Source organism: Podarcis erhardii (genome assembly GCF_964252035.2).
Source record: "Podarcis erhardii genome assembly, chromosome: 6".
Lineage (NCBI taxonomy): Eukaryota > Metazoa > Chordata > Lepidosauria > Squamata > Lacertidae > Podarcis > Podarcis erhardii.
Genome location: NC_138510.1, coordinates 57614412 through 57639315, shown reverse-complemented (window position 1 = coordinate 57639315; position 24904 = coordinate 57614412). Strand labels below are relative to the sequence as shown.

The following is a 24904-nucleotide window of genomic DNA, read 5'->3' as shown; positions in this document are numbered from 1 at the left end:
GATCTCACTACTAACACCAACATGAGCATAAAATGTTAGATTCTGGAAGAGAAGAAACTGCAGGAGAAACGATTCCTAACATTTTTATGTTGCATTTCTGGTACGCTTGGGTGTCTTAATTTTTAATGAAAACTAAGTAAGTTCTTTTGTCTTGGTGGCAACAGGTTTGCAGTATGTAAAAAGGTTATGCCCCCAGCTAGCCATTTACTCCAGAGCAGTCACCACAATTTCAATAAGGTTTTAGGGAAAACACTTCAAGGTCAGTGGTTTGGTTTGTAGCCAAAATACTATTCTGGAATCAGGGCACAAAATTCAATTATTTCAAAAATACATTCCAGCTGTTCGAGCAATCTGATGAATTCATCTGTTTAACAGTATGGATTTTCCCATTCAGAATAAACTGGAAACATTGAACAAGCCAGAGAGAAATAGGCTGTTAAATTATTATTTTTTGCATATAATAGGAATGCTGTGTTGCTGTTTTGAATGTATTATATATCTAGACGTAAATTATTTGTTTCTGGTAACTGAAAACTGAATTTCATTCCAAGGGGTGTCATTCATACAGAGTAAACATTAAGCCAAAAGAAAATCATGTGTAGTGTTTGATGCCAGAAGTATACCCTTATTTATAGCTTGTTTTGCACTTCATTTTCAGGATTAAGTTTGATAATGTAAACTGTCGTTCAGGTCATTGTGATATTAGTAGAGATATGGACAGATGTCTTTGATTGGCAGAAGCTTTAGTGTTATTTCTCCTAACAGCTCTTAAGACCAAATTCGTTTCTGTATTCAGATTGTCTGTCATACTAAACACATGGTGTTCATCTGATCGCTTTTGAAAACCTTTTCGAGTTAGTGCAGTAAAGACTGGGTTCATTATTTTGAATTATCTAACTGTGAGAGAAACCTTGTTATTTCCCCCCAAGCCATAGTGCTATCTCATCCTATTGATTTTCATGTCTCTCCATCATTTGAAATGATACGCCTTGAGATGAAAGTAGCAGTAAAGAGTTTAGCACATTTTAACTGTGGTTCAACAAAGAGATACATGTGTATATGTTCAAATAACTGATTCACCTCCTTATTTTTTAGGAAATAAGCTATTTCCAGTTTCCTGGGGAGTTACTGATGAGAATGCTGAAAATGTTGATTCTACCACTGGTTGTTTCAAGGTGAGCTAGTGGATAGCAAGCTGTAGCATGATTTACCCAACTTTGTTCCTTTGATTAAAGAAACAAAGTTAACTTTCAAGTTGCTTGTCCCTTAAAGGCACATGCATATTTGTGATCAATTGATTTAGCAAGAAGTTATGGTCTTAGCTGAAAATGTCACAGGATTACCAAGCAGGGTATGATAATACTGTATAAACATGTAGAAAATATAGTTGCAATTCACAGCTAAATCAGATTACTTGTAACTCAAGGCAAACATGTGTTTGAGACATTGGGGGGGAGGGGAGAAGTAATGAGAAAGAGGAGTGGTTTGGGACAAGAAAAAGTCAGGGTCTCCTTTCTCACTACCACTTCCCTCTCCTAAGACTGTTTTATATTAGGTGGGGTCTCTAATATAAATGCATTTACACATAAAATGTAGTTAGTGCTTCATTGCCTGTGCTTGCAGTGCATTATAGTTAACACTGTCCTATATGCATTTTAGATACAATGCATACCTAGCAAGCTAAATCAAGTATGTCAACTAACACAGACTGTTATATAGAAAATGTAATTTGCTGTTGTTTTAAATAATCCCTTGTTTAGGTAATAACACTGAGAGGAAAACACGTTATATAATGTTTGCCACTATGTATTACAAGGCCAACAACATTGTTCCGGCTCCCATCTGTTGCTGTATAATATAGATATAATATAACCATAATATATCATTTTTATGGTGTCCTAGTAGTTGACAAAGATTGATAGCTTTATGGTATGTGGCTTGTATTTCATAATATACTGTACTGATAAATATTGAGTGTATTTGACTTCAAATAAGTCATAACAAATTCTGTCAGTAACAATGCAAATGCGACAAACTTTGTCCTTCCACACAAATGAATTATTATTAAGGTGGATATTGTGATGTTACAATATACCACACCTATTCTATGATGCTTCCTAAAAAGGTACGCTTTCTTCTCCAGAATACCAACATAAAAAAATGTAGGTCTTGTACAGAATGTTTGAGTCCTTTTCATAGAATCATAGAACTGTCAAGTTGGAAGGGACTTCATCTAGTCCTTCATCTAGGCCTTTCTCAACCTGTGGGTCCCCAGATGTTACTGAACTACAACTCCCATCACCCCTAGCTAGCAAGGCCAGAGCTCAGGGATGATGGGAGTTGTAATCCAACATCTGGGGACCCACAGGTTGAGAACCGCTGATTCTAGTCCAACCCCCCTGCAATGCAGAAACACCAGCTAGATCATATATGACAGATGGCCATCCAAACTCTTCTTTAAAACCTCCAAGAAAAAGAGAGTCCACCACCTCTCATGTCTCCAAACTTTGGGTCCAAAGTTCTTAAGTTTTGAACACGCTGCCCCTGGCTGACCTTTGGCTCCTACTCCTGCCTGTTAGTACTGCAGTCACCATCATATTGGAGTTTCAAAATTTCATTGTTCTATGCCTGCCTGTGCATGCACTTACTCAAAACTACCACTGCATATCAAGAAATACTATAGTGGTTTCATACTTGTGCAGCACATACTCAGCAGAAGATTTGAACCAGAGATGTCAGCAACAATAACAGATACACAGCATGCTTCCATACATGGGCGTAGCCAAGGGGCGGACAGGGAGGGGCAGCTGCCACCTAAATCAATAAAAATCAATAAAAATATATAGCAAACTGAGGTTCTGCCTTCTTGGTGGTGGCGCCTGCCCTGTGGAACGCCCTCCCATCCGATGTTTATTATTATTATCTCTAACAAATATCCTGGCTGTGCCCATGCGAAGTATGATACTCCATCTGATGACTGCCACTCCAAGGCCTTTCTGCCCCTCACCTTAGCTGGAGGGGATGTCAACTAAGCTCTGATAGTGTCTCATTCAGAATATTCAAGAGAGATCCTCAACTAACAGGAGACCATCTGCTATCATTAATTTTCATTGATGAAATGTAAACTCTCCATACTAGGACATAACAACTTTTCACCCTTCAAAGAGCATTTCTGTAGACCTTTATCTGTATCTAACAATTCCTTGCAGTTATAATGTCACTTGGCCAAGTTTAGAATTTTGTCCATCTCCTTTGAGATGGAGACTTCTAACAGATTAGTCAGCATCATCCAGACAGTAGTCTGCCATGTGCTCAAACCTCATGGGAGCAAGATGCCCTGTGCCAAAGGTGAGTGCAGGACACGGAAAGCATCCAGTCAAACACAGCCTGATGGCTAGAATGAGTTTCATCGTAACAAGCATCTGATTAGCACTGGTGTCTTCAGAATGGGTTTTTTAAACAGGTTTCTTGAACTAATAGCAGTTCCATTCATAACGTTTATCAAATAGGCATACATTGAAAACTTGTATGCAATTGGCAGCATTTACAATTTGGTAATTTAACAGCCTATTTTCAGGGCGACAGCTCAGTGGTTGGACATCTGCTCTGCATGCAGAAAGTCCCTGGTTCAGTCACCAGCATCTGCAGGCAGAGCTGGGAATGCCCCCGTCTGAAACTCTGGAGAACAGCTGCTAGATGCAGACCCGCATCTAGCAATGGTCTGATTCAATGCAAGACAGCTTCCCATGTCCCTAAAAGAAAACGGATTAAACAGGACAACTGCATTTTAATGTAGTAGTTTTGAAGAAAATGACTGAAGCCCTAGGCATATTTATGTGGGGGTAGGATCCATTGTAATAAATAGGATTTACTTGCAAATAAGCCTGCACAGTGTACTGTACCTCTGAAAGAAGTATGAATCTTCTACCGTAATACTTCTGCAGTAATACTTATGATCTTTTTATTATTACAGTGGTACCTCAGGTTAAGTACTTAATTCGTTCCAGAGGTCCGTTCTTAACCTGAAACTGTTCTTAACCTGAAGCACCACTTTAGCTAATGGGGCCTCCTGCTGCCGCCACGCCGCCGGAGCACAATTTCTGTTCTTATCCTGAAGCAAAGTTCTTAACCTGAAGCACTATTTCTGGGTTAGCGGTGTGTGTAACCTGAAGCGTATGTAACCTGAAGCGTATGTAACCCGAGGTACCACTGTATATATTTTCAATAAACAGCACTTAGAATTATTTTGGACACACTTATAAAGGAAGTTAGAATCCTGCATATAAAGTTCTGGGTCAAATGAACATTTGTGCATTGGAGACACTTGGAGCCAAACTGGCAATAGCAGACAGTGTGATGTGTTGGTGGTGCTCACCTGACCTCCCAACAGCACCGTCACTGCTGCTTACCGGGAAGAAGAGGGGGAGGGGCAAGGTGGCAGGGAGTTTAGTGTGGTGCAAATGCACCAGCAGAGTGTTCCTGATGGTGCATTTGTATTATGCCAGCCTCCTTGTTCCCTTCCACTCTCCTTCCTGGTAAGCAACAGCAACTCCGCTATCAAGAGGTCAGGGGCCACCATGCAGCCCACTACTACAAACTGTATGTAATGGGTCCATCATTAATTTATCTACCCTATTCACGTACAAAGTAAATGAAGAGATCTAAATATAAGAGGAGTCCCATCCTGCAAATCTTACTTCCTCTTGGTCCATTGGTAGCTAAGCTTTTATAGGCTGAGGATCACAGTCACCCTTAGCCAACCTTCTTGGGGTTGGTGGGTGTGATCTGAAGTGAGTTTAGCACCTTACACTTTCACAGGCACAAGACACACAGGCACAGAACCCCCTTCTTCCTACCTTCTGCTGACAAGGTAGAGCTGATGTGCATCTTCATTAGGGTGAAGGGGAGCATGAAGAGGTTTATACTAGCAGTGAGATTACTTTAAAAGCATTTAAAATTGGTGGAGGAGGTGGCAGAAAATTTGTGGGAGAGGGGTTGTGGGTCAGGCCCCCAGACCAGAAGTTAGCCATCCCTGCCGCAGTCCATTGCTCCAAGAAGGTCTCTCCATTCCCAGCACACCTCAACTTTCAACACCTCACTAGGGATAAGAAGAAGTTTTAATTTTGATAAAATCCTTAATATATATGTATAGTATTATAGTATAGCTTGAAATCTTCAGAGACACGCTAATGAGGAGAGCCACATTTTGCTTTTTGTTTCTTGATCCAAATTCTAGATAGCTAAATGCAAAGCAATCTTCTTTTACAAGATGGGCCATAATGCTGTGATGGTGATAATTCTCTGTATTTCTGCTCAGATTCCCCAAGTTAAGCAAAATGTGTGTTTAGTTAGGAAAACACTCCACCACCTTAAGCACCTTTCTGTAATGTTTTACAGCACTGATATGCACTTGTTCTGTCCCAGCATACCTCTCGTGGGCTTTTCATATTTGCAGATTTGCAAATTACATGCTCATAATAGGGGGAGTTGTATTTCTGTTGTACATAAACTTAGATTGCTTCTTTCAACCATATGTGAAGAGTAACATTTTTTCTTCCATGTCCAAAGCCACTAACATGTGTACTAGTAAAATACAGGCTTGCCACATTTTGTAAAATGTTTTGCGGGTATGTTTATATTTGAACTGGCCTGACAATAAAGTGTCTTTAGAAAAATAAAGGCATTTCCTACAAACTCTTTCTGTTTGTCAGAGGTGGGGAACATCAGCCCTTAGCCATGCTGGCTTATGGGAGCTGGAGTCCAGAGAACTTCATGTTCCCCACTCCTGTTTTATATGAATTGGTTATGCTCCAGAGATGAAATACATCCTTCTCTCCCCTCCCTGAGACCTTAAAAAATGACCTTGCAGTAGCAAACCAGGGAAGCTGGTGTTTCTGTTCTGCCAATGATAATCATGCTACATTTAATCATCACTAATGTTGTTGACAAAGGGGAACCTCGCTAGTAACCTCTTACTTAGGAAGGGCTTTTCCATAGCAAGCAATTAGGAAATGAGAACATGACCGGGAGGTGAATGAATGAAAACAAACAAGCATCTTCTAGCGACTGCGCTGGTGGTTAATACTTGACCATTACTTCTTGACAAGATTAATGCCTTTCTAATCACACTAATCCCCTTTGACAACTGTATCCATAATCCATCTATTTCAAAGCAATATCCAGATGGCTTCTGATGGAGGAGGAAGAGAGCAAGAGAGAGAGACATGAGATGAATGGGCTTTGCAGGCAGCTCCTTATGTTTCCCTTTCCCAGGGTTTATGGCATTTGAGGCTAACCCCATTCAGAAAGAGACTGACAGTTATTTAAGCAGAGAGCCATGCGGATTAAAACAACTGCACTTTATAAATAAACTCACTTTAATCTTAAAAGTGCAGGAGCTCAACTTTCTGAATCATTTGGCCAGTTTTATTGTCACCTTCAGAAATAATGTGAGAAAAGCAAGAATGATGGTTGTGTTCACATCAGCACCTGAAAATGGTTTCCAAACCAGGAGCTTCCAGGTAAAGATATATCTGCCACGTTCCAATAACCTTTTAGCTGAATAGAACAGACAAGTAGATGGTCCATTATCATTCTGTCACCAATTCAAAAGTATTGCCAGCTGTCATTGTCAAAGCAGTAGACCAGGAATAGCCAGGAGATGCCTTTATTAAGGCTGATGTATATGCAGGTTGGGCTCTCATGTGTCAACAGATGCTTGAAGTCAAGTGTGAATACTGTATGTGACAATTGAGCTGTTTAATTTAACACGTTTCCTTTTCTACATGTGTTGCTATTAACTCTCTTGTAAGACCACATTCACACCATACATTTAAAGCGCTATGGTATCTTTTAAACAGTCATGGCTTCCCTCAGAGATTTCTGGGACCTGTGGTTTGTTAAGGGTGCTGATAGTTGTTAGAGATACCTATTCCCATCACACCTACAATTCCCAGAATGGTTCAGTAATATATTCCTCTTCACAGGGAATTCTGGGAACTGTAGCCCTGTAAGGGGGACTCTCAACACCCTTTAGCAAATGACACCTCTCAGAATTCTTTGGGGAGAAGTTATGGCTGTTAAAAGTGATACCATAGCATTTTAGATGTATAACGTGGATATGGTCTTAGCACTATGCATTACAGACAACAACCGATTTACACGTGTCTGATTGACATGCAATTGTGCGTGTGGTGCCAAACCCGAAAGTGACCAGAAAAAGTCACTACAAGGGTGTGCCGGGCAGAATGTTTTACACAGGCACCGCTGACGCATACAGGGTGGTGATGTCCAGAACATAACCGCCACACAAAACAAGGATGCCTGTATATGCAGTGGCCTTAATTGTCATCTTTGGCAAGTAGATTTACTACTTTGTTATTCAGTGTAAGCCATCTGTCTTTATTAGGCTATACTGTATATACATTCATACATATACAGAGAGAAATACCTTCCCCTCACCTTGGGTTGCGTTGTTTTTAAAATTTGGTTTGCTATTCCTGGGTTCCGCACAGAATTCTGCATTTAGATTAGCAACATTTAGCCTTAGTTTGACTCTCCACCCTTTCAGGAGGCACCCCTAATTAACTGCTTCTAAACAGTTAATTACTTTTGTGGACTTGCCCCTTACAATTCTAACTCTTCTCACTACATTATCTGGTGACAGCGTAATCTTATTACAGATGATGATCTTATTAATGAACATGCTCCAAAGACTGGGCAATCTCATTATTAGACCCCTCTAGGATTTGTCACCTTGAAGCTAATATATGAATGGACACTAACTCTAAGCCATACCATGATTGGTGATCAAGCATCATCTGTAACCAAGCTGCTGTAAATATGTGAGAGATGTGGCAGGTCATGCTGCACCTTTTGTTGGATTAATATCTGAACTGGTCATCATTTTCTTCTACCTTAATGTTCTTTGCAAATTGTGAAGGATATGACTCTCTTCCATGATAGCTATGTAGTAACTCCAGTTTCAGAGGCAGTTTGCCTTGGAATACCAATTGCTGGGAATCAAAAGGGAGGAGAATGTTGTTGTGATCATGTCCTGTTTCTGGACTTTCCATTAATATCTAGTTGACCAGAACGAGGAGAGGATGCTAGACTTGAGGGGCCTTTGGTTGGATCCAGCAGGGCTCTACTTAAGTTCTTATGAATCTGATAGGTCAAAGTGAAACATTTTCTACATTTTCTTTCTTGTTTTAGTATTTGGGGTGTATTACGTATATCCAAATTTAACTCATCAGAAAGTCTTTCCCTGGAGTTCCCATGGTGGTGGGATATCATGTGAAAATTAATTTCTGTCTTTTTTTTCCTTTTTTGAGACTAGAACAGTAGTACTGCCATAGGCTAAAAAAGAGACAGAAGAAATCCTTGTCTCCATTTCCTTCCACTTCCTTTGTTGTCTCTCTGCTATGTCTTTTGGTTGCGCTGTGGTCTAAACCACAGAGCCTAGGTACTGCTCTGGTTCACCAGAAGCGGCTTTGTCATGCTGGCCACATGAACCAGAAGCTGTCTGCAGACAAACACTGGCTCCCTCAGCCAGTAAAGCGAGATGAGCGCTGCAACCCCACAGAGTCGTCCATGATTCCTTTAACTATTCTGTTAGGGCAGAACCTGTCCTCTTGCAAGGCTGTGTACATGTCATACCTTTAAAGCACATCCTGGGAATTGTAGTTTATCCCCCAAAGAGCTCCAATTCCCAGCGGCCTTAACAAACTACACTTCCCAGGATTAGCCACTTGTTTAGTAAGTTAACAGCTCCTTATTACTTCAGCATTATGACCATGTGATTGTAGTAAAGTCACTCTAGATTGCATGGTGTTCATATCTTGGCAATCTGACCGTAAAACAAATACGCTTCATGCAGAAACAGGAAGACTTTGTAAGTGGGTGTTGCATTGGAGAAAATAAGTGACATGAAATGCTACTGGGATCACAGTGAAACTGTTAAAAAAAAAAAAAGCAGCATTGATGGACTCACGTATACTGCATAGTTTCACTGAATAGACATTCTGCTTATTTTCACTGATGTCATTATGGCACAAAACAACCTCATTGTGATTTACTTTCTTTCAGAGTAGCCTGGCAGGCCGGATTATAATGCAGATGTTCACAGAAGTTAAATATGTTAAACAGATCTTCTAGAAAGGGTTTATAGTGACTTCAAAAAAAAAAAAAATGTTGCAGGAACACTCTGACCACCTAACAAATTTGCTTCCAAGGCCTTGATCCTTTTGCTTTTTATCTCTTCCTTTTATCTCTTTAATTGAGCAATACAATCTAGTCTTTTATATATTGTATGTGTTTGGATTATTAATGTATTTGGATGACTTTTATTATTTCACTTTTTAAACTTATGGCGATAAATGCAAAAAAAAATGAACGATACTTCTGCTAATGTTTTTAATGCATTTGAGTAAACAGCAATTTGCAATTTTCATTTAAAAAAAATCTGACAAATGCCATCTCTTAAGAAGGTATCTCTTTAACTTGCATCTGATAGCATTCGCCACATTTGAACACAGCAGTTAAAATATAACTGTGAATTAATCACAAGTTCCCCTCCAGTACCTGGGGATTAAAGGAGAGGAATTCTAGGGCAGAGAGTAAAATACAATACTGTACAATGAAGCTAAAAATCTGTTCCCTCTGTTCCCTCTGTCCCCGCCCCCTGCCCCTCCCCCCCCAATGCATCGAACTGAAAACAAAACCTGCAGGATTAAAGATTGGCAAGCAGTTAAGCAGTGCATTTTCTTAATTAATTTACTGGATGAGTGGAACCTGATGGCTTAATCCTACCACTGTGTTTTCACGAAATTTGTTATAAAGGTTAAGCTGCCTTTCAGCCTGACCTCTAGACAAATTCATCAAATGACATTTGTCATGTCTGGGGAAATTTTGGTGTCTAGAATAAATTAATAATGTTCACTAGTTTGTTTGGTTATTGTTAATTAATAGTGTTGAAATCTTAGAAAACAGCCCCGCCCCGGAAGCTTTATTACATATCTTACCAAATCATGCTGCTGTTTCCTGCCACCCATTCATATTTTTGCGTATAAAAGGAAGGTTGAGTGGTGCTCCTTTCAATATCCCACACCATGCAAGTTTCTAATACCCCCCTCTCTGCCCACCCCAGATGTTCACATCAGCATGGCTTCATTAGTGTCAGATTTGTTTCTGTTTGTGTAGACACCAGGGAGTATTGGCGGGCCGGGGTGTCTTTACCCTGTGCAAAGGTGTTCAAACCTTGTCTAGAGAGAAATTAGGACTCCAAATGGTTTAAGAAAGGGTGCATCATTCAGTAGTCTTTTATGACAAAGCACAGGATATAAATGCATTTCGGGCAACTTTGTGCGAACATGGATTAAAAGCCAAGTGCTGGAAGTGAACATTCCAATTTCCTATCCTACTTCCATGTAAACCCGTACGGTGTTGCCTCACTGCATTCCCAGAAAAATACTAATTCCGGGCTGAGTTTGTATACACAATCACATTATCGCATTGGCCTGTTCTGAGGTCTTATAGCTTACAGAAATTACAGGAATTACAGAGATGCAAAAATTGCAATATTTCAAACTTACCTGTGATTTAGGTCATATTGCACAAAGTGGTGCTTCTTTTAGATATGTGCCAATGTATGTTTGAGTTGGGAAGGGGCTGTAATCATCTGTACATCTGTATTCGTATCAGCCCACATTTGAAAAGAAATAGCATTCCAAGCCCCACTACTCAATCTGTAATAGAAGAAAAATACAGAAAATGGGGGCTCAACATAAATTAATAATTGCATTTTTTCTAATAATATTTATGTTATTAGATTTTTTTTTTAAAGATGCAACCTATTGCCTTTTTTTTTTTTAAGGATGAGTTTTGCATTTATAACTTACAGTGTACAAATCCTGATCTGCTTTCAGGACTGTCAATCTAAGTTAACTAGCATCTGAGATATATCTTTACCGTGTCCATTTCTTCTCACAGCCTAGAGTAATAGATCTCATTCAGAAAACATGTGGAAAGGGTAACACATATCTTGTATTTTCTTTCAACAGCTTGATGTCTGGGCTAGCAGCCCTCGATGCGAAGACATCTAGTCGGTTAGGCATCATAACAGTCACATACTACCTTTGGACCACTTTCGTAGCTGTTATTGTGGGAATCATTATGGTCTCCATTATCCATCCTGGTGGGGCAGCCCAGAAGGAGAACACGGAGGAAAGTGGGAAGCCAATCATGAGCTCTGCAGATGCCTTGCTGGACTTAATTCGGTAACTACATTCATTCTTACTGCTTTTATGAAAGGTAAAATCTTACGCATCCTGTAACTTTGTGGGGCATTTTAAGATACATTTTGAAGTCTGTGAATTCTCCATAGGGTAGATCAAAATAATCACCAGTTTCTGAAAATACAGGAAATATAATTCTAAAATGCTCGGGGCGAGGCATATTTTTACATCCTGCATTTATGTGAATTGCCACCAAGAACCTAAATGACTGGCAATGACAGGTGTAACTGTGAGACTGCTTTGCATACAGGATTTTAGCCTGTGTGAATTGGGCTTAACTCGGAGAATGGGAAGTACTGAATGGGACGACCCTTCTTTCTTTGTGGCCTCCATTTGTCTTAACAGCTGAAGGAAGATATCAGGCTATTATCTTCCTGCAACTTATGAGGAGAAAGTAGAAGTGGTCCATTGTGCTGGTGGCCCCGCTTCGATTTGTTTGAATTCCCTCAACTCCTGTTGTTTTCATATGCTTTTATACTACTTTTATGTTATGCTTTTGTTTTAACAATATTGTTGATTGCTTTCATGTTGTACACCACTTAGCGATTTTTGAAAAATACTAAGCAGTTTGGGAACGCTTTTAAATAAATGAAAACCTGTAACCCGGGCATCCAAGTTGACCTTGTCTGGTACGGCAAGAGAAAGTGGCCTGTCTCTTGGCTGACAGAGAAGAAATCAACTTGGCTGAGAGCTGGACTCCTGCTGAGGAGGCTAAGCCTCTCTAAATATGAAGCGACAGCAATAGCTGGCTGCCTGGGACAGCAGCGTTGTTGCCAGATAAACAATCCCCATCATTTGTTTCACTAGTGTTCACATAGTGCTAATACTTGATGTTGAATAGTTATGTATTCTCCATTCAGGCACCTTTGGGTGACGAGAGGATTATAAATGCTTTTAATAAGTAAACAAATCATCCCCAAATGTCACGGTCCATCATCAGGGGGCGGCCGCCGAGACCACATAACACCGGCCTTGAAAGACCTACATTGGCTCCCAGTATGTTTCCGAGCACAATTCAAAGTGTTGGTGTTGACCTTTAAAGCCCTAAATGGCCTCGGCCCAGTATACCTGAAGGAGCGTCTCCACCCCCATTGTTCTGCCCGGACGCTGAGGTCCAGCACTGAGAGCCTTCTGGCAGTTCCCTCATTGCGAGAAGCAAAGATACAGGGAACCAGGCAGAGGGCCTTCTCGGTAGTGGCACCCGCCCTGTGGAATGCCCTCCCATCAGATGTCAAAGCGATAAACAACTACCTGACATTCAGAAGACATCTTAAGGCAGCCCTGTTCAGAGAAGTTTTTAATGTGTGACATTTAATGTGTTTTTGGTCTCTGTGGAAGCTGCCCAGAGTGGCTGGGGAAACCCAGCCAGATGGGCGGGGTACAAATAATAAATTATTATTATTATTATTATTATTATTATTATTATTATTATTATTATTATTAGGATCTGTAGTCCAACAACATCTAGGGACCTCTGGTTGAGGAAGACTGAACTAAAGCCTGGTTCGTACTGACAGAGTGGCATAGGAACCTTTCTTATGACTGGGTTTCATACTGTTTACGTAACATCTGGAAGGAGGGTCTATTTGAAGATGGAGTTTGGATTTGATATCCCACTTTATCACTACCCGAAGGAGTCTCAAAGCGGCTAACATTCTGCTTTCCCTTCCTCCCCCACAACAAACACTCTGTGAGGTGAGTGGGACTGAGAGACTTCAGAGAAGTGTGACTAGCCCAAGGTCACCCAGCAGCTGCATGTGGAGGAGCGGAGACGCGAACCTGGTTCACCAGATTACAAGTCTACCACTCTTAACCACTACACCACACTGGCTCTCATACAAAATATCTGGTTTCTTTCTATGTCAGTGTTTCCCATCCATTAATCAATTTTCTAGTACTCTATAAAGATATTAATGAAAGCAGATTTCACTGTGTGGGGTTGCACATCTGTAGCTGTGGCCTCTATTTTACTTGCATCAAGTTTTAATATACTTTGGTTAGGGAACATCCTAGTAGTTTGTTTCTCTGATATACACTGCATGCGGGGCTCCCCCGACACCTTTATTATGACCATCCAGCCAATATCATCTCCTTTGCCTGACCATGATCTCATCATCTGTCACAGGTCTTTCTTGTGGGTTTCCCAAAGACATCTAGTTATCCACTGGGATAATAGTTTGGTGGACTCAACAAGCCTTTGGTGTGATGCAGCAAGGCTGTTCTTACGATCTGTTTAACTGGAGGTGCTGAGGAATAAACCTGGGGCCACCCACGTCCAAAGCATGTTCTCTGTTACTGAGTTATGGTCTCTCTTCCCCAATATATCAGATTCCCCTCCAATATATAAAGACATATAATTGTCTTATATTGTAGCTGAAGTGCAATGAGACCCCTTAATTAGCTGTCCCTTTAAATTTACCTTTGTGTTATCTCTCAAAGGCTAAGAACGCATCCTAAACTGAACAGAAATTTGTCTTTGTTTTTACAAGACAAGAGAATGACCGCTCCCCGCATAAAACGGGGGGTGACCTTTGTTTGGATGCGCGCAGCCCCTGGATCTGGAGCGGCTCCATTCAGCATAGGCTTGGCTTTGCCTTCCCTCAGGTGGGATACCTGGAGGTCTCCGCCTACCCCAGTCAGTTGTCCAATCCCACCTGGGGGAAGCGTTGCCAAGGAGATCAGGCCAGATTGCTCTCCCCTGCGTCGGCGGTGTAACGGGGCGGCTACCTCTGCTTGAACATATGTTCTCCAGAGCCGGCCCATCCCCCCCCACACACACTGGATAACCCTGATGCTCCCTAGGTCCCCGGCTGGGGACTGGGGAGGGAGAATGCCCAATGCCTGAGCCAAGGTCTACCCACATTTGAAATTTAATAAAGTTGTGGCCAATTTAATCCCATAGCACGTTGTCTTGAGTCGTTATTCCACATGACGGGGGGGACCGCGTGGGATCTGGGGACTCCGCCTGTCCACGCCAAGTTTTGATTGTCATTGTTGACTACAGCTCAATGAATGCCCTGTTTGTCCAGAACCTGAAATTGTACTTAAACCATTTATAGCAGAAGACAAAGGTGTGTGCTGATAAAACATGACGCCTTCAGTTAGATTTCTTTTAGAATCTGTTAAAATATTGAAGGAATTAAGGTGCAAGTGACCTTTTTTTATAGCTATGATCTGTTTTCTGAGCTGACTTGCCTGCTAACTCTAAATCATACTTTTCAGCCTTGTGGAATACTTTGTCCATGGGCAGTGGATGGACTCCAACCCCAGATCCTTTTTGTCGGCTGGTGTAAACATTTTTATTCTGGCTGGGTTTTCTTTGCAAGCTGAAGTAATTTTTACTTTTATTTGTAAAGCTTCTTTTGTATTATTTTGTTTTATAATATATATAAAACGAAGAGAACAATTATAACAAGAGACAAAAATTAAAAGATGAAAAACAAAAACTATAAAATAGGCATGTAGAATGAGTAGTTGCACATGAGTTAAAATAACAAAGCCCAAGTAAAGACTATCCACTTTATCAGATCAGGTATAGTTCCAGATTTGCCAGGCTTGTGAGTAGCATTGTCTTTAAAATGATGGCTCTGCTTTATATGTCATAAAAGGAATGCTAAATTATATAAAAAATGTCTGGAGCTTATAGTTCTTGTTGAAATCACAAATTATGTGTGATTTTCTCCAGAGTGAGCAGTACCAAGCAATCAGTGTAAGATCTGGGACTGTTTTCCATTAAACTGCAATTGCTAGTTATACTGCCAAGATTATATATGAGACCAATTATTTTGACAATATATTTACATTGGTTTCATCAAAACTATTCAATAACATTGATGAAGAAGAAGAAGGGTTTGGATTTGATATCCCGCTTTATCACTACCTGAAGGAGTCTCAAAGCAGCTAACATTCTCCTTTCCCTTCCTCCCCCACAACAAACACTCTGTGAGGTGAGTGGGGCTGAGAGACTTCAGAGAAGTGTGACTAGCCCAAGGTCACCCAGCAGCTGCATGTGGAGGAGCGGAGACACGAACCCGGTTCCCCAGATTACGAGTCTACCGCTCTTAACCACTACACCACACCAGCTCCCGATGTCAAAAATTATTAAAATTTGTATACTGCCCTTCATCCAAAGATCACAAGGCAGTTCACAACATAACAATACAAAATGAGAACACAAAATACATAATAAAACAAAAACAAACCAACAATCCTCTCCCACAAGAACATTTAAAATGACATAGAACCTTGTTCCACAAGAGTATTGTCACCATTACTCAATACAGATTAACAAACTGCCCCTATGCTTCCTGATAGCCAACTGTGGATCCTGAATCATCATTCTGGAATTTGTTTCCTAATGTATTCCAATATGTGTGAGAGCTACAAAGTGCTGAGGAACAGAAGTTGATCATGTATCTGATATACAGGTTTCAGTATTGGTCAAACAGTGCTAAGAGGAGTGTTGAAATAGATGTGTGGATCATCCTAACTTTACTAAACGGGAATAAAACATTTTTATATTTTAAAAAAATTAATATTGCATGCTAAAACTGGGCATTTGTCTGGAATTTCAGCCAACAAAAACTCTTTTCTGTTTTATGCACAATTTTCCTTCCCCTCACCTGTACTTCTGTGTGATAAAAATATTTTTTATTTCTTAATTTTTTATTAATCTTGGGCTTCACTGTAAGCCAGACAATACCTAAACATGGGACTTTCTCTCAAGACTCCATTTCTTCCCCTGAGGCATCAGATTGTTAGTCAGTACAACATGAATTACTTTATTTTATTTTATTTATTGAATTGACATTCTACTGCTGGCGTGACATTACGGTGGTGTACCAGGCAGAGTAGTGCAAATTTCCTTTCTTTCTTTCTTTCTTTCTTTCTTTCTTTCTTTCTTTCTCATATATTTTGCAATTATATGAAGGCCATCCTTTTACCTGGAAGTGATCCTTTTTTGGTCACTTCAAAAAAGCTAGTCCCAAAGAATGTTTCTTCACCATAGAAATAAACAGCAATCTATTTAAAATATAGTGGAAGTGTTCCAGATCCCTGTATTAAGAGCAGCAGTTGTAATTCCTGCAGGATAAAGAATGATCAAGAAATAAAATGCTGTAATCCTCCACGAATTTGGCTAACATTAAATCTAGCTACTAACCATCTGATATTTCTTCTCCTGTGGAGTCCCAGTTGCATTTTAATGCTGCCAATTATGGTTTAGGGAGCAAAGCCACATTCAATTTATTTTCTGCTCTCAGAGCTGCCATGGGCCACGTGTGTCGTTTTTCTTCAGTTCAGGTTGAAGGAAAATCCTCAATGGGAATCTGCTGCTCCAGATGAATTATCCATCGCAAACTAACTTAATCAGTGCAATAATCTTTTGTATGTCTGTAGCACCTCGCATCCCAAAATCGCATGACAAGCATGAATTAGTTAATGTGTGTGGATGGAATGCAGGTTTCATGGGGACTAATTGTCCCGGTGAAGTCAGCATCATTTGAGAGGCAAGTTAAAGGGAAATTCTCTGTTTTGTAAAGGTGTAGCTAGATGTTCATGCATCCCCCCCCAAAAAAAAATAATTACAGTGGTACCTCGGGTGAAGAACTTAATTTGTTCCGGAGGTCTGTTCTTAACCTGAAACTGTTCTTAACCTGAAGCACCACTTTAGCTAATGGGGCCTCCTGCTGCTGCCGCGCCGCTGGAGCACGATTTCTGTTCTCATCCTGAAGCAAAGTTCTTAACCCGAGGTAATATTTCTGGGTTAGCGGAGTCTGTAACCTGAAGCGTCTGTCACCCGAGGTACCACTGTATTTTATTACTCAAGAAGTAATTAATTGCACAGATGTTATTCTCTTGATGTTGGGGAGAAACTCAACATCTTTCACATCACACTTTCTAGCACTCATACCACAATATATATTTTTCTGCTTTTTCCATTTCTGGATTACTCAAGCGTTGGATGACTCTTGCAGAATGTGTGACATGATTGCACTGTTTCAGATGATAAGACCGTTGTGCCTGCGCTGTTTGCTCTTGGATGGTTCATCATCCACACATGCGACACAGCACATTAACTAGCAGTTGTCATGCGATGAACATGCATGTATGATCAAAACTCAGGCTGCAATCCTATACACATTTACTCCATGGGGAGAACGTCCCATTGGAGGATAAGGCTACCAATGGCGACTGGCCACCATAGCTAAATACCAGTTGCTGGGAATCACAAATGGATAGAAGGCTGTTGTGCTCAGGTTCTGCTTTTGGGCTTCCCTCAGGCACCTGGTTGGCCACTGTGAGAACAGGATGCTGGACTAGATGGGCCATTGGCCTGATCCAGCAGGCTCTTCTTATGGTCTTATGAAAATTCAGTGGGACTAATTTCTGAACAGACGTGCATGTAAGTAAAACTGTCTGACATGTTTGCCTAAGATGCCAGGACTTGATTGAGTCTCCATTGTATGTTCGGTCGCATCGTTGTGGAAGAGCTATAGATTTAAATCATTCTGACTGCTTCCTAAGATCAAAAGGGGAGGACCTTCTCTGTGTACCTTCTAGGGTGGAAGCATGTTTGACTGCGATAAGAGAGAGGAACTTCTCAGTGTCTGCTCCCTGATTGTGGAGACTTTGCCCTGTGAAATGTGGCTGGCTCCTTCCTTTGCTTTTTTTGCAACAGTTGTTGAAAACCATTTTATTCCAGCAGGTTTTTGTTGTATGTGAAAGGTGATGTTTCTATGGTTTTAACAGCTGACTTTATCTATTTGGTTGATGGTTGTTTAATAAAATAGGGATGTCTAAATGATGAATGCTGCTCTTAGTGATAGTTTTGCACCAGAAGGGTGATATATAAGTATTTTAACAAATAGAGATGGACAGACAGTAGTATCTCACTAAGTTTGGGCATGCAGGATCCTACTGAAATAGGACTAGATGATTTTCAGACTTTTTCCAGCACTTTGATTCCAATGCTTCTGTGTGTCTACAGCAGAGGAATAAAGCTTTTGAAGAAGCTGTAGTAAGGCTTCAATTAACAGAATGTCATTTAGCTCCTGTTTGGCCACATATTGCAGGTTGCAGATATTACAATGGGAAATACTGGAATGTGATTGATTCCCAAATAAAATGTCACACAGATAGAAATGGCCACCTAAAAGAGAAAGTAACTTATAAACATTAGTGGCCCAATGAGTTCAATTTTTACCCAATACCTTGGCAAACATCTTTCTTATCTCTTTTCAGGAACATGTTCCCTGCCAACCTTGTTGAGGCCACTTTTAAACAGGTGAGTGTCTGGACCACTATTAGTTTGAACACTAGGGAAATTTCCCCTTCAAATAGGCAAAGAGTTAATGAATCTTCAGAGGTATTCCGTTATCTATTGATAAAGTTCCGTTCATGAAGGGAACTTCAAAGCAAGAAAATATCCTTCTACATGTAATGGAGATGCTCTTCCGCTCTTTCAGTACCGAACCAAAAGCACCCCGATCGTGAAAGCCAACAAAGCTGCGTCTGAAAGCACTACACGCCGAATCATTATCTACGGGGTTCAGGATGAAAATGGATCCAACATCCAGAATTTTGCCTTGGACATCACACCACCACCCGAAGTTATCTACAAGTCAGAACCAGGCACCAGCGAAGGCATGAACGTGTTGGGGATTGTAATATTCTCTGCTACCATGGGTATGTGGTTGTAATCTGTGAAATTGTACTTTGATGTAGGAGAATTAACCTTTATGTTTGGAACCCCTGGTGCCGTTTCTGTTCTTTCACCACCTCAATAGCACCCACTTGAAATAGCTTTGAGCAGTTGAGCATTGGAGCCAAACTTCCAGCCACCTGCGAAAGAGCATGCTGCAGTTTCGCCTGTCCTGCGTTGCTCTATAGTTTCCTCATCTGGTATTTTTACTTCCCTCTGTAATTCATAGAGCTTTCCCAGTGAGCTTGTGTGACAGGGGTAGGGACCTGAGGGCCACATCTCTTCATGGAAACCTGGAAGGAGGATGTCTCATGTTTGCCAGGGGACTGCACTGAAAAATTTAGCAGACCCAAGTCATGACTTATCCTCATTAAAGTGAAATGGATTTGTTAGTCATCACTAAGTTCTATTCTATGGATTTCAGATTTTGGAACACATATTACAGTGAAGACCAGTCTCCCATACATTGTGAGATTGCCTACATACTTACTGACTTTAAAAGCTGCAGGGGGCCATGATTTGGCTAAAAGTGGGAGGAATGGCTTGTGGATTGTATTAACCCCCCCCCCTCCGCAACCTGCCCCTACCCAATTCAAGCCCAGTTTTCAATAAGATTTACTATTTGCTACTATTAGTTAATAACTGCATTTATATTCCACATTTCCTCCAAAGAGCTAAAGACAACATACATTGTCCTCCCCTCCCTCACAACATCTCTGTGAGGTAGGTTTGGCTGAGAGATCGTGATCAAATGGTAGAATGTTGGTGTGAGGTGGTTGTTGTTGTTTATTACATTTGTATCCTGCCCTCAGGTCTCAGGGTGGTTACAACATAAAGTCACAACATAAAATCACAAAATACATAATCAAAATAAAAACAGAAACAACCCAATAACCACCCCCCCACACACATTTTAAAAGGGCATTGGATGTCAATCAGCCAAAGGCCTGGTTTCAGAGGAATGTTTTTGCCTGGCGCCTAAAGATTCTGAAATGTCCTTCACGTTTTCCTGTTGGTGAATTTTCATTGCACTCCTATATTAGGAGCTTTGGTGTAATAGTTCACAGAATGCCCTGCAGGGAGCAGTGGAATATTTCAGTAGCTGAGCATTCTCTTCTCCTTGATTTACCCCCAACGCATTGGCTCCAATAAAATGATGTCAATTTTATTTTAAGCATAAATCTTGCTGGCATGAATTATCACATGATTGTCACGCTGAAGACTGATTCATGTGCTGGACTGCAACTTCACAAAGAGGAAAAGTTTGTAGCATCTGAAAGTAAAGTTCAGTTTCTGGAGCAAGCATGCTAGCAGATTAATCTAAAATGAAAAGCTGTTTAGCCCTTTCCAAAGAGGATATTGTGAAGTTGGAAAAGGTTCAGAAAGGGGAAATCAAAATGATCAAGGGGGTGGAGAATACTCTGCTGTGAGGAAAGGTTACAACGTTTGGTCCCTTTTTGGTTAGAAAAATGGTGAGCAAGGCTGCAGTCCACCCCCATCCCCTACATTACATTGGCCTTTGTGGGGCTGCTGGACTGAGCAGAGGCCTCCCTCCACTCAGTTCTTCCAGACCAGCTGGCCTCCTGTTCAACCACCCTCTTCTGCTCACTGAATGGGTGGGCAAGAGGCCCTCTGCCAATATCCCCACCAGATGAGTTACCGCAAGTGGAAAGCCCCCAAAAAGGACATTCTTAGGAAGGGTGTGGGGCTAAGCTAGCCAGCCTCACAGCTTATTGTGGGGTAGGATTGAACCCTGCTCAGTTTGGCTGTGCACACCTATTTCCTTCTTACTGATTCTTTCAGAAGAGTGAATGACAGGGAAATATAACATGCAAAGAGTATTGCAACAAGGGCAGTTGTGAGAAAGGGTAGAGTGGATTTAGGCTGCAATCCCAGTGGCGGCCCTGAACCTGCATCACTTCTCCAACCCTGAACTCACATCCACCCAAACCTTTCATTCATTGCTTTATGTCTTGGGTGGAAGAAAAGGAGATATGAAACGTAGGTGTTGAGGAGGGACCAATCCCCACTGGCCAAATTGAATGGAAGTGATATGAATCTGAACTACAGACATGGACATTTCTGTCAGTCACATGGAGAAATACGCCCAGGCCTGCTATTCATTTTCATGTGGCCTATAGCCTTGCCTTCTCTGTCTTCTCCCTCCACCTTTAGATTATGGACAGGGCCATTTCCACTTTTCAACATGGAATATCCATGTTCTCCTGAAGCTGCCATTTCATAATAAGCCCAGACTGGATTAAAATGCTGAAGTGCCCTTCAAATTTATGTTAAGAGGAAGGAGCAACATAATTCAAAAAACATATTGCAGATTTGAAATTTATGGCGAGCCAGAGATTAGCAAGTGTTGTTGTGAAATGGCTGCATCTTGACAGCAGATCAGCTTGTTTGCCATTAAATCAAGACTAGTGCTGAGACCTGGAACCTGCTGTACAAGCACAGACGTGAGCTCTGACACTCAGTTCTTGGCTGGGATATATTTGCTGTACAGACAGATATGAGAGTTCACTGAGACTTAGAAAATCACTCTCACTAAATCATTGTCAAGAGTATTCTTTTTGTTGTTGAAATGGTTCCCTGAATGTGGAGCCTGCATTTTTTTCAGTGACTGATCTATGGACTTCTCCTCTCAGACTGTTCCCACTTGGTTCTTGGCAAGGGACCTAACTTCGTTTCCTGCTGCTGGATCATGGATCTATTATCTCTTTATTTTCCCCTCTACTGCCCCATGTTTATCAGGATAGACTCAGAGCCTACACACATACTAATGTGTGCCTGTAGGATTTCACCCTAAACATAGGGACCCTGCATTTTCTCCAGTGATTATCTGTGATTGCAGCCTGCACATACATATTTGTACCCTGATATGCTCTGCTCTGACCTACCGATGAATGTGTGGAGGTTGGAAGTGTGGCCCATGAGTGTGACTCTGTTCCTCCCACTCTAAGTAGTCAAATCCACAGGTGTGGTTGCATGAATTGCTGAACGGGTTTGTGTTGCCGGGCGTCCATTGAGCTCTTGCCCTAAACCTCCAGTTTCTGTTGACTTCAACCAAAGATTGGGGGGAAAGGGGGTGTGGTGGGTTAAGCAACAGGCAGGTGACAGTACCAAGCTGATAGACCACGTTCTGTTTAATGGTGATGTCCAAAGCATTCAGGGTAATATCCATCTAAGTCTTGCTCAGAGCAAGGTAAAAGTAAAGGGACCCCTGACCATTAGGTCCACTTTTGACCGACTCTGGGGTTGCGGCGCTCATCTCGCTTTATTGGCCAAGGGAGCCGGCGTACAGCTTCCTGGTCATGTGGCCAGCATGACTAAGCCGCTTCTGGCGAACCAGAGCAGCGCACGGAAATGCCGTTTACCTTCCCACCGGAGTAGTACCTATTTATCTACTTGCACTTTGACGTGCTTTCGAACTGCTAGATTGGCAGGAGCAGGGACCGAGCAACCCCGTCGCGGGGATTCGAACCGCCGACCTTCTGATCGGCAAGTCCTAGGCTCTGTGGTTTAACCCACAGTGCCACCCGCTCAGAGTAGACCTACTGAAATCAAGGAACATAAATTACTGATTTCAGTGGGTCTGCTCTGAGTATGCTTAGCGTTAGATGCCACCCTCAGACAATGATCATTTCCTCTCAGGACTTCAGTGACATTAAGCTACAAGAGAGCTATTCTCTTTTTGATAGCACCTCCTGTGTACCATGCTGAATGGCATGGGCAGTTAGCCAAGTACACAACGTCATAATGCCCTTTGGAGTGCCACATGTTCAGTCCTGGCTCCTTCCGGTGTTTAGTCATGATATTTGCCTTCTGTCAGAAAGTCACTTCAGCTTGAACCTGGGCATCTTATACTCTTTTAAAGGACTCACCCTGCAGAAGTCATGTAGAGACTTTGGGTGGAATCCAACCTAGCACTAAACCCCTCATTCCACCCCCACAAGGATTTCTGCTTGCGCAATGGGACGTTCTCAGCATCTCCTTCCCCGTGACCCCCCTAAATTTGTTCTAGGGTTTACCCCAACCCCCTGGAACAGATTTGGGGAGGGTATGGGCTGCGTGTGGAGGGAGGAGAAAGGTCTGTTGCACAAATGGAAACCCTAGCACTGGCACAACATGGGCAATGAATACCGCCATTAAGTGCTTTGGATAGTTAAAGCAGACACATTATTGTTTTTATAGTTTGTGATGCCTTTTTAAAACATATTGCTACCAGCTACCACAACCCTTTGTAGCAGATGGACTGCTTATTGAAATGAATAAACAGGAGTGTCAAATCCCTCAAATTTAAACCCTACTATATGGAAACCCAGCAGTACTTAATTATAATGATTTTACCTGTAGCAGTTCCTGGCCTTTGTCAAGTTCTTGTTTGTCTGTTCTGCTGTGTAGAAATTAGACATCTGGGATTTCATACCTAGTTCCTTTATGTCTGCTAAGGTTGCCAAGCAAAAAAGGCAAGCACAGTTAGGAATAGGATGCTGGCTTTTTTTCACCTAGTTTTCACCTAGAATCTGGACTGGAACTTCCAAATTCACTTTACAGCCTCCACAAAGTTATAATTTTGTGTCTAATAGGTATTATGGGTCAGTGATATTCCCACAGTAGGTTTACCGTTAAGTCCAATGTAGGTTTACTCCTATGCAGAAATAAGTCCCACTGCAATTGTGTACATATTTACCTGGGAGTAAATCTCATTGAACTCAGCATAACTTACCTCTGGATAAACATGCATGAGATTCAGCAGTATTTTTCCTTTGGGCAGTACAATGAAGAAAAGCCTACATTCCATTCAGAATAATAGAGACTGGCTTATATTACTGCAGAAACCTCTGCCCTTTTTCAGGTTGAGGGGTGCACAGACTCATGGTCAATCCTCTGGGTGCCACATATCAAAGTAGGCATGGTAAAAAAAAAAAACTTTTGGCATCACAATGTCAGGGTACCTATGGAGGAGTTACTAGTTTTTTAAGATTATTTCTTTTCAACTGGTTAAAAAAAGGTTAGAAATTTTAAAAACATTTTTAAAATGTTGGAGGACACAGCATATTTTGGTATTGTGGCATTGCAGTGGGAAACCTATAACAGCAGTCAAACACACACACACATATGACAAATTTTCGGGGGTCTTGGGAGGGCACAAAAAACTTATTGTGGTACCATATGTGGTTTGCAGCCCCTCATAAGTTGGACATCACTGCTCATATGTAACATTTCTAATTCTGTGAAGTGAAAATCCAAATAAATCCTAATTTTAAAAATGTACAGTGGTACCTCAGGTTAAGTACTTAATTTGTTCCGGAGGTTCGTTCTTAACCTGAAACTGTTCTTAACCTGAAGCACCACTTTAGCTAATGGGGCCTCCTGCTGCTGCCACACCGCCAGAGCACATCCTGAAGCAAAGTTCTTAACCCGAGGTACTATTTCTGGGTTGGCGGAGTCTGTAACCTGAAGCGTATATAACCTGAAGCGTATGTAACCTGAGGTACCACTGTAGTAGCTTAAATAATTCAAATCTGGAACAGTAGCATCAATTACTTAAATATAGAATTTTATGTTGGTATTAATATACTTATATAATAAATGTACTAGCATAGTATGAATGGAAGTGAAAATTAGACTCATGGGGTATTGGGGGGGTCAGAGTCTACAGTTGTCAAACAGAGTGAAGCAGCTCCTGCCCACGAATTTAGGTCCCAAATTTGAGTCCAGCAATTCATGATAGATAGATAGATAGATAGATAGATAGATGATAGATAGATAGATAGATAGATAGATAGATAGATAGATAGATGATAGAGAGATGATAGAGAGATATAGATATACACACTTATATGCTAATGTGGCCTGTGATGTAAATCCATATGATGGTGAATAAAATGAAACAATA

At 41.2% G+C, this 24904-nt stretch overlaps 1 protein-coding gene across 2 annotated transcripts in view; it reads left to right on the top strand.

Annotated features, from left to right (window-relative positions):
- Positions 1 to 24904, top strand: part of SLC1A7 (solute carrier family 1 member 7) — a 39722-nt gene that overhangs the window by 3352 nt on the left and 11466 nt on the right. Inside the window, exons 3-6 of one of the 2 annotated variants that reach the window (XM_081866903.1) lie at positions 1096 to 1175; positions 11061 to 11276; positions 18537 to 18579; positions 18761 to 18980. In XM_081866903.1, the coding sequence (XP_081723029.1) occupies positions 1096 to 1175; positions 11061 to 11276; positions 18537 to 18579; positions 18761 to 18980 (559 nt within the window). Of the gene's footprint in view, positions 1 to 1095; positions 1176 to 6016; positions 6075 to 11060; positions 11277 to 18536; positions 18580 to 18760; positions 18981 to 24904 lie in introns of those variants that run through there. The other variant, XM_081866904.1, reaches the window with a different exon arrangement.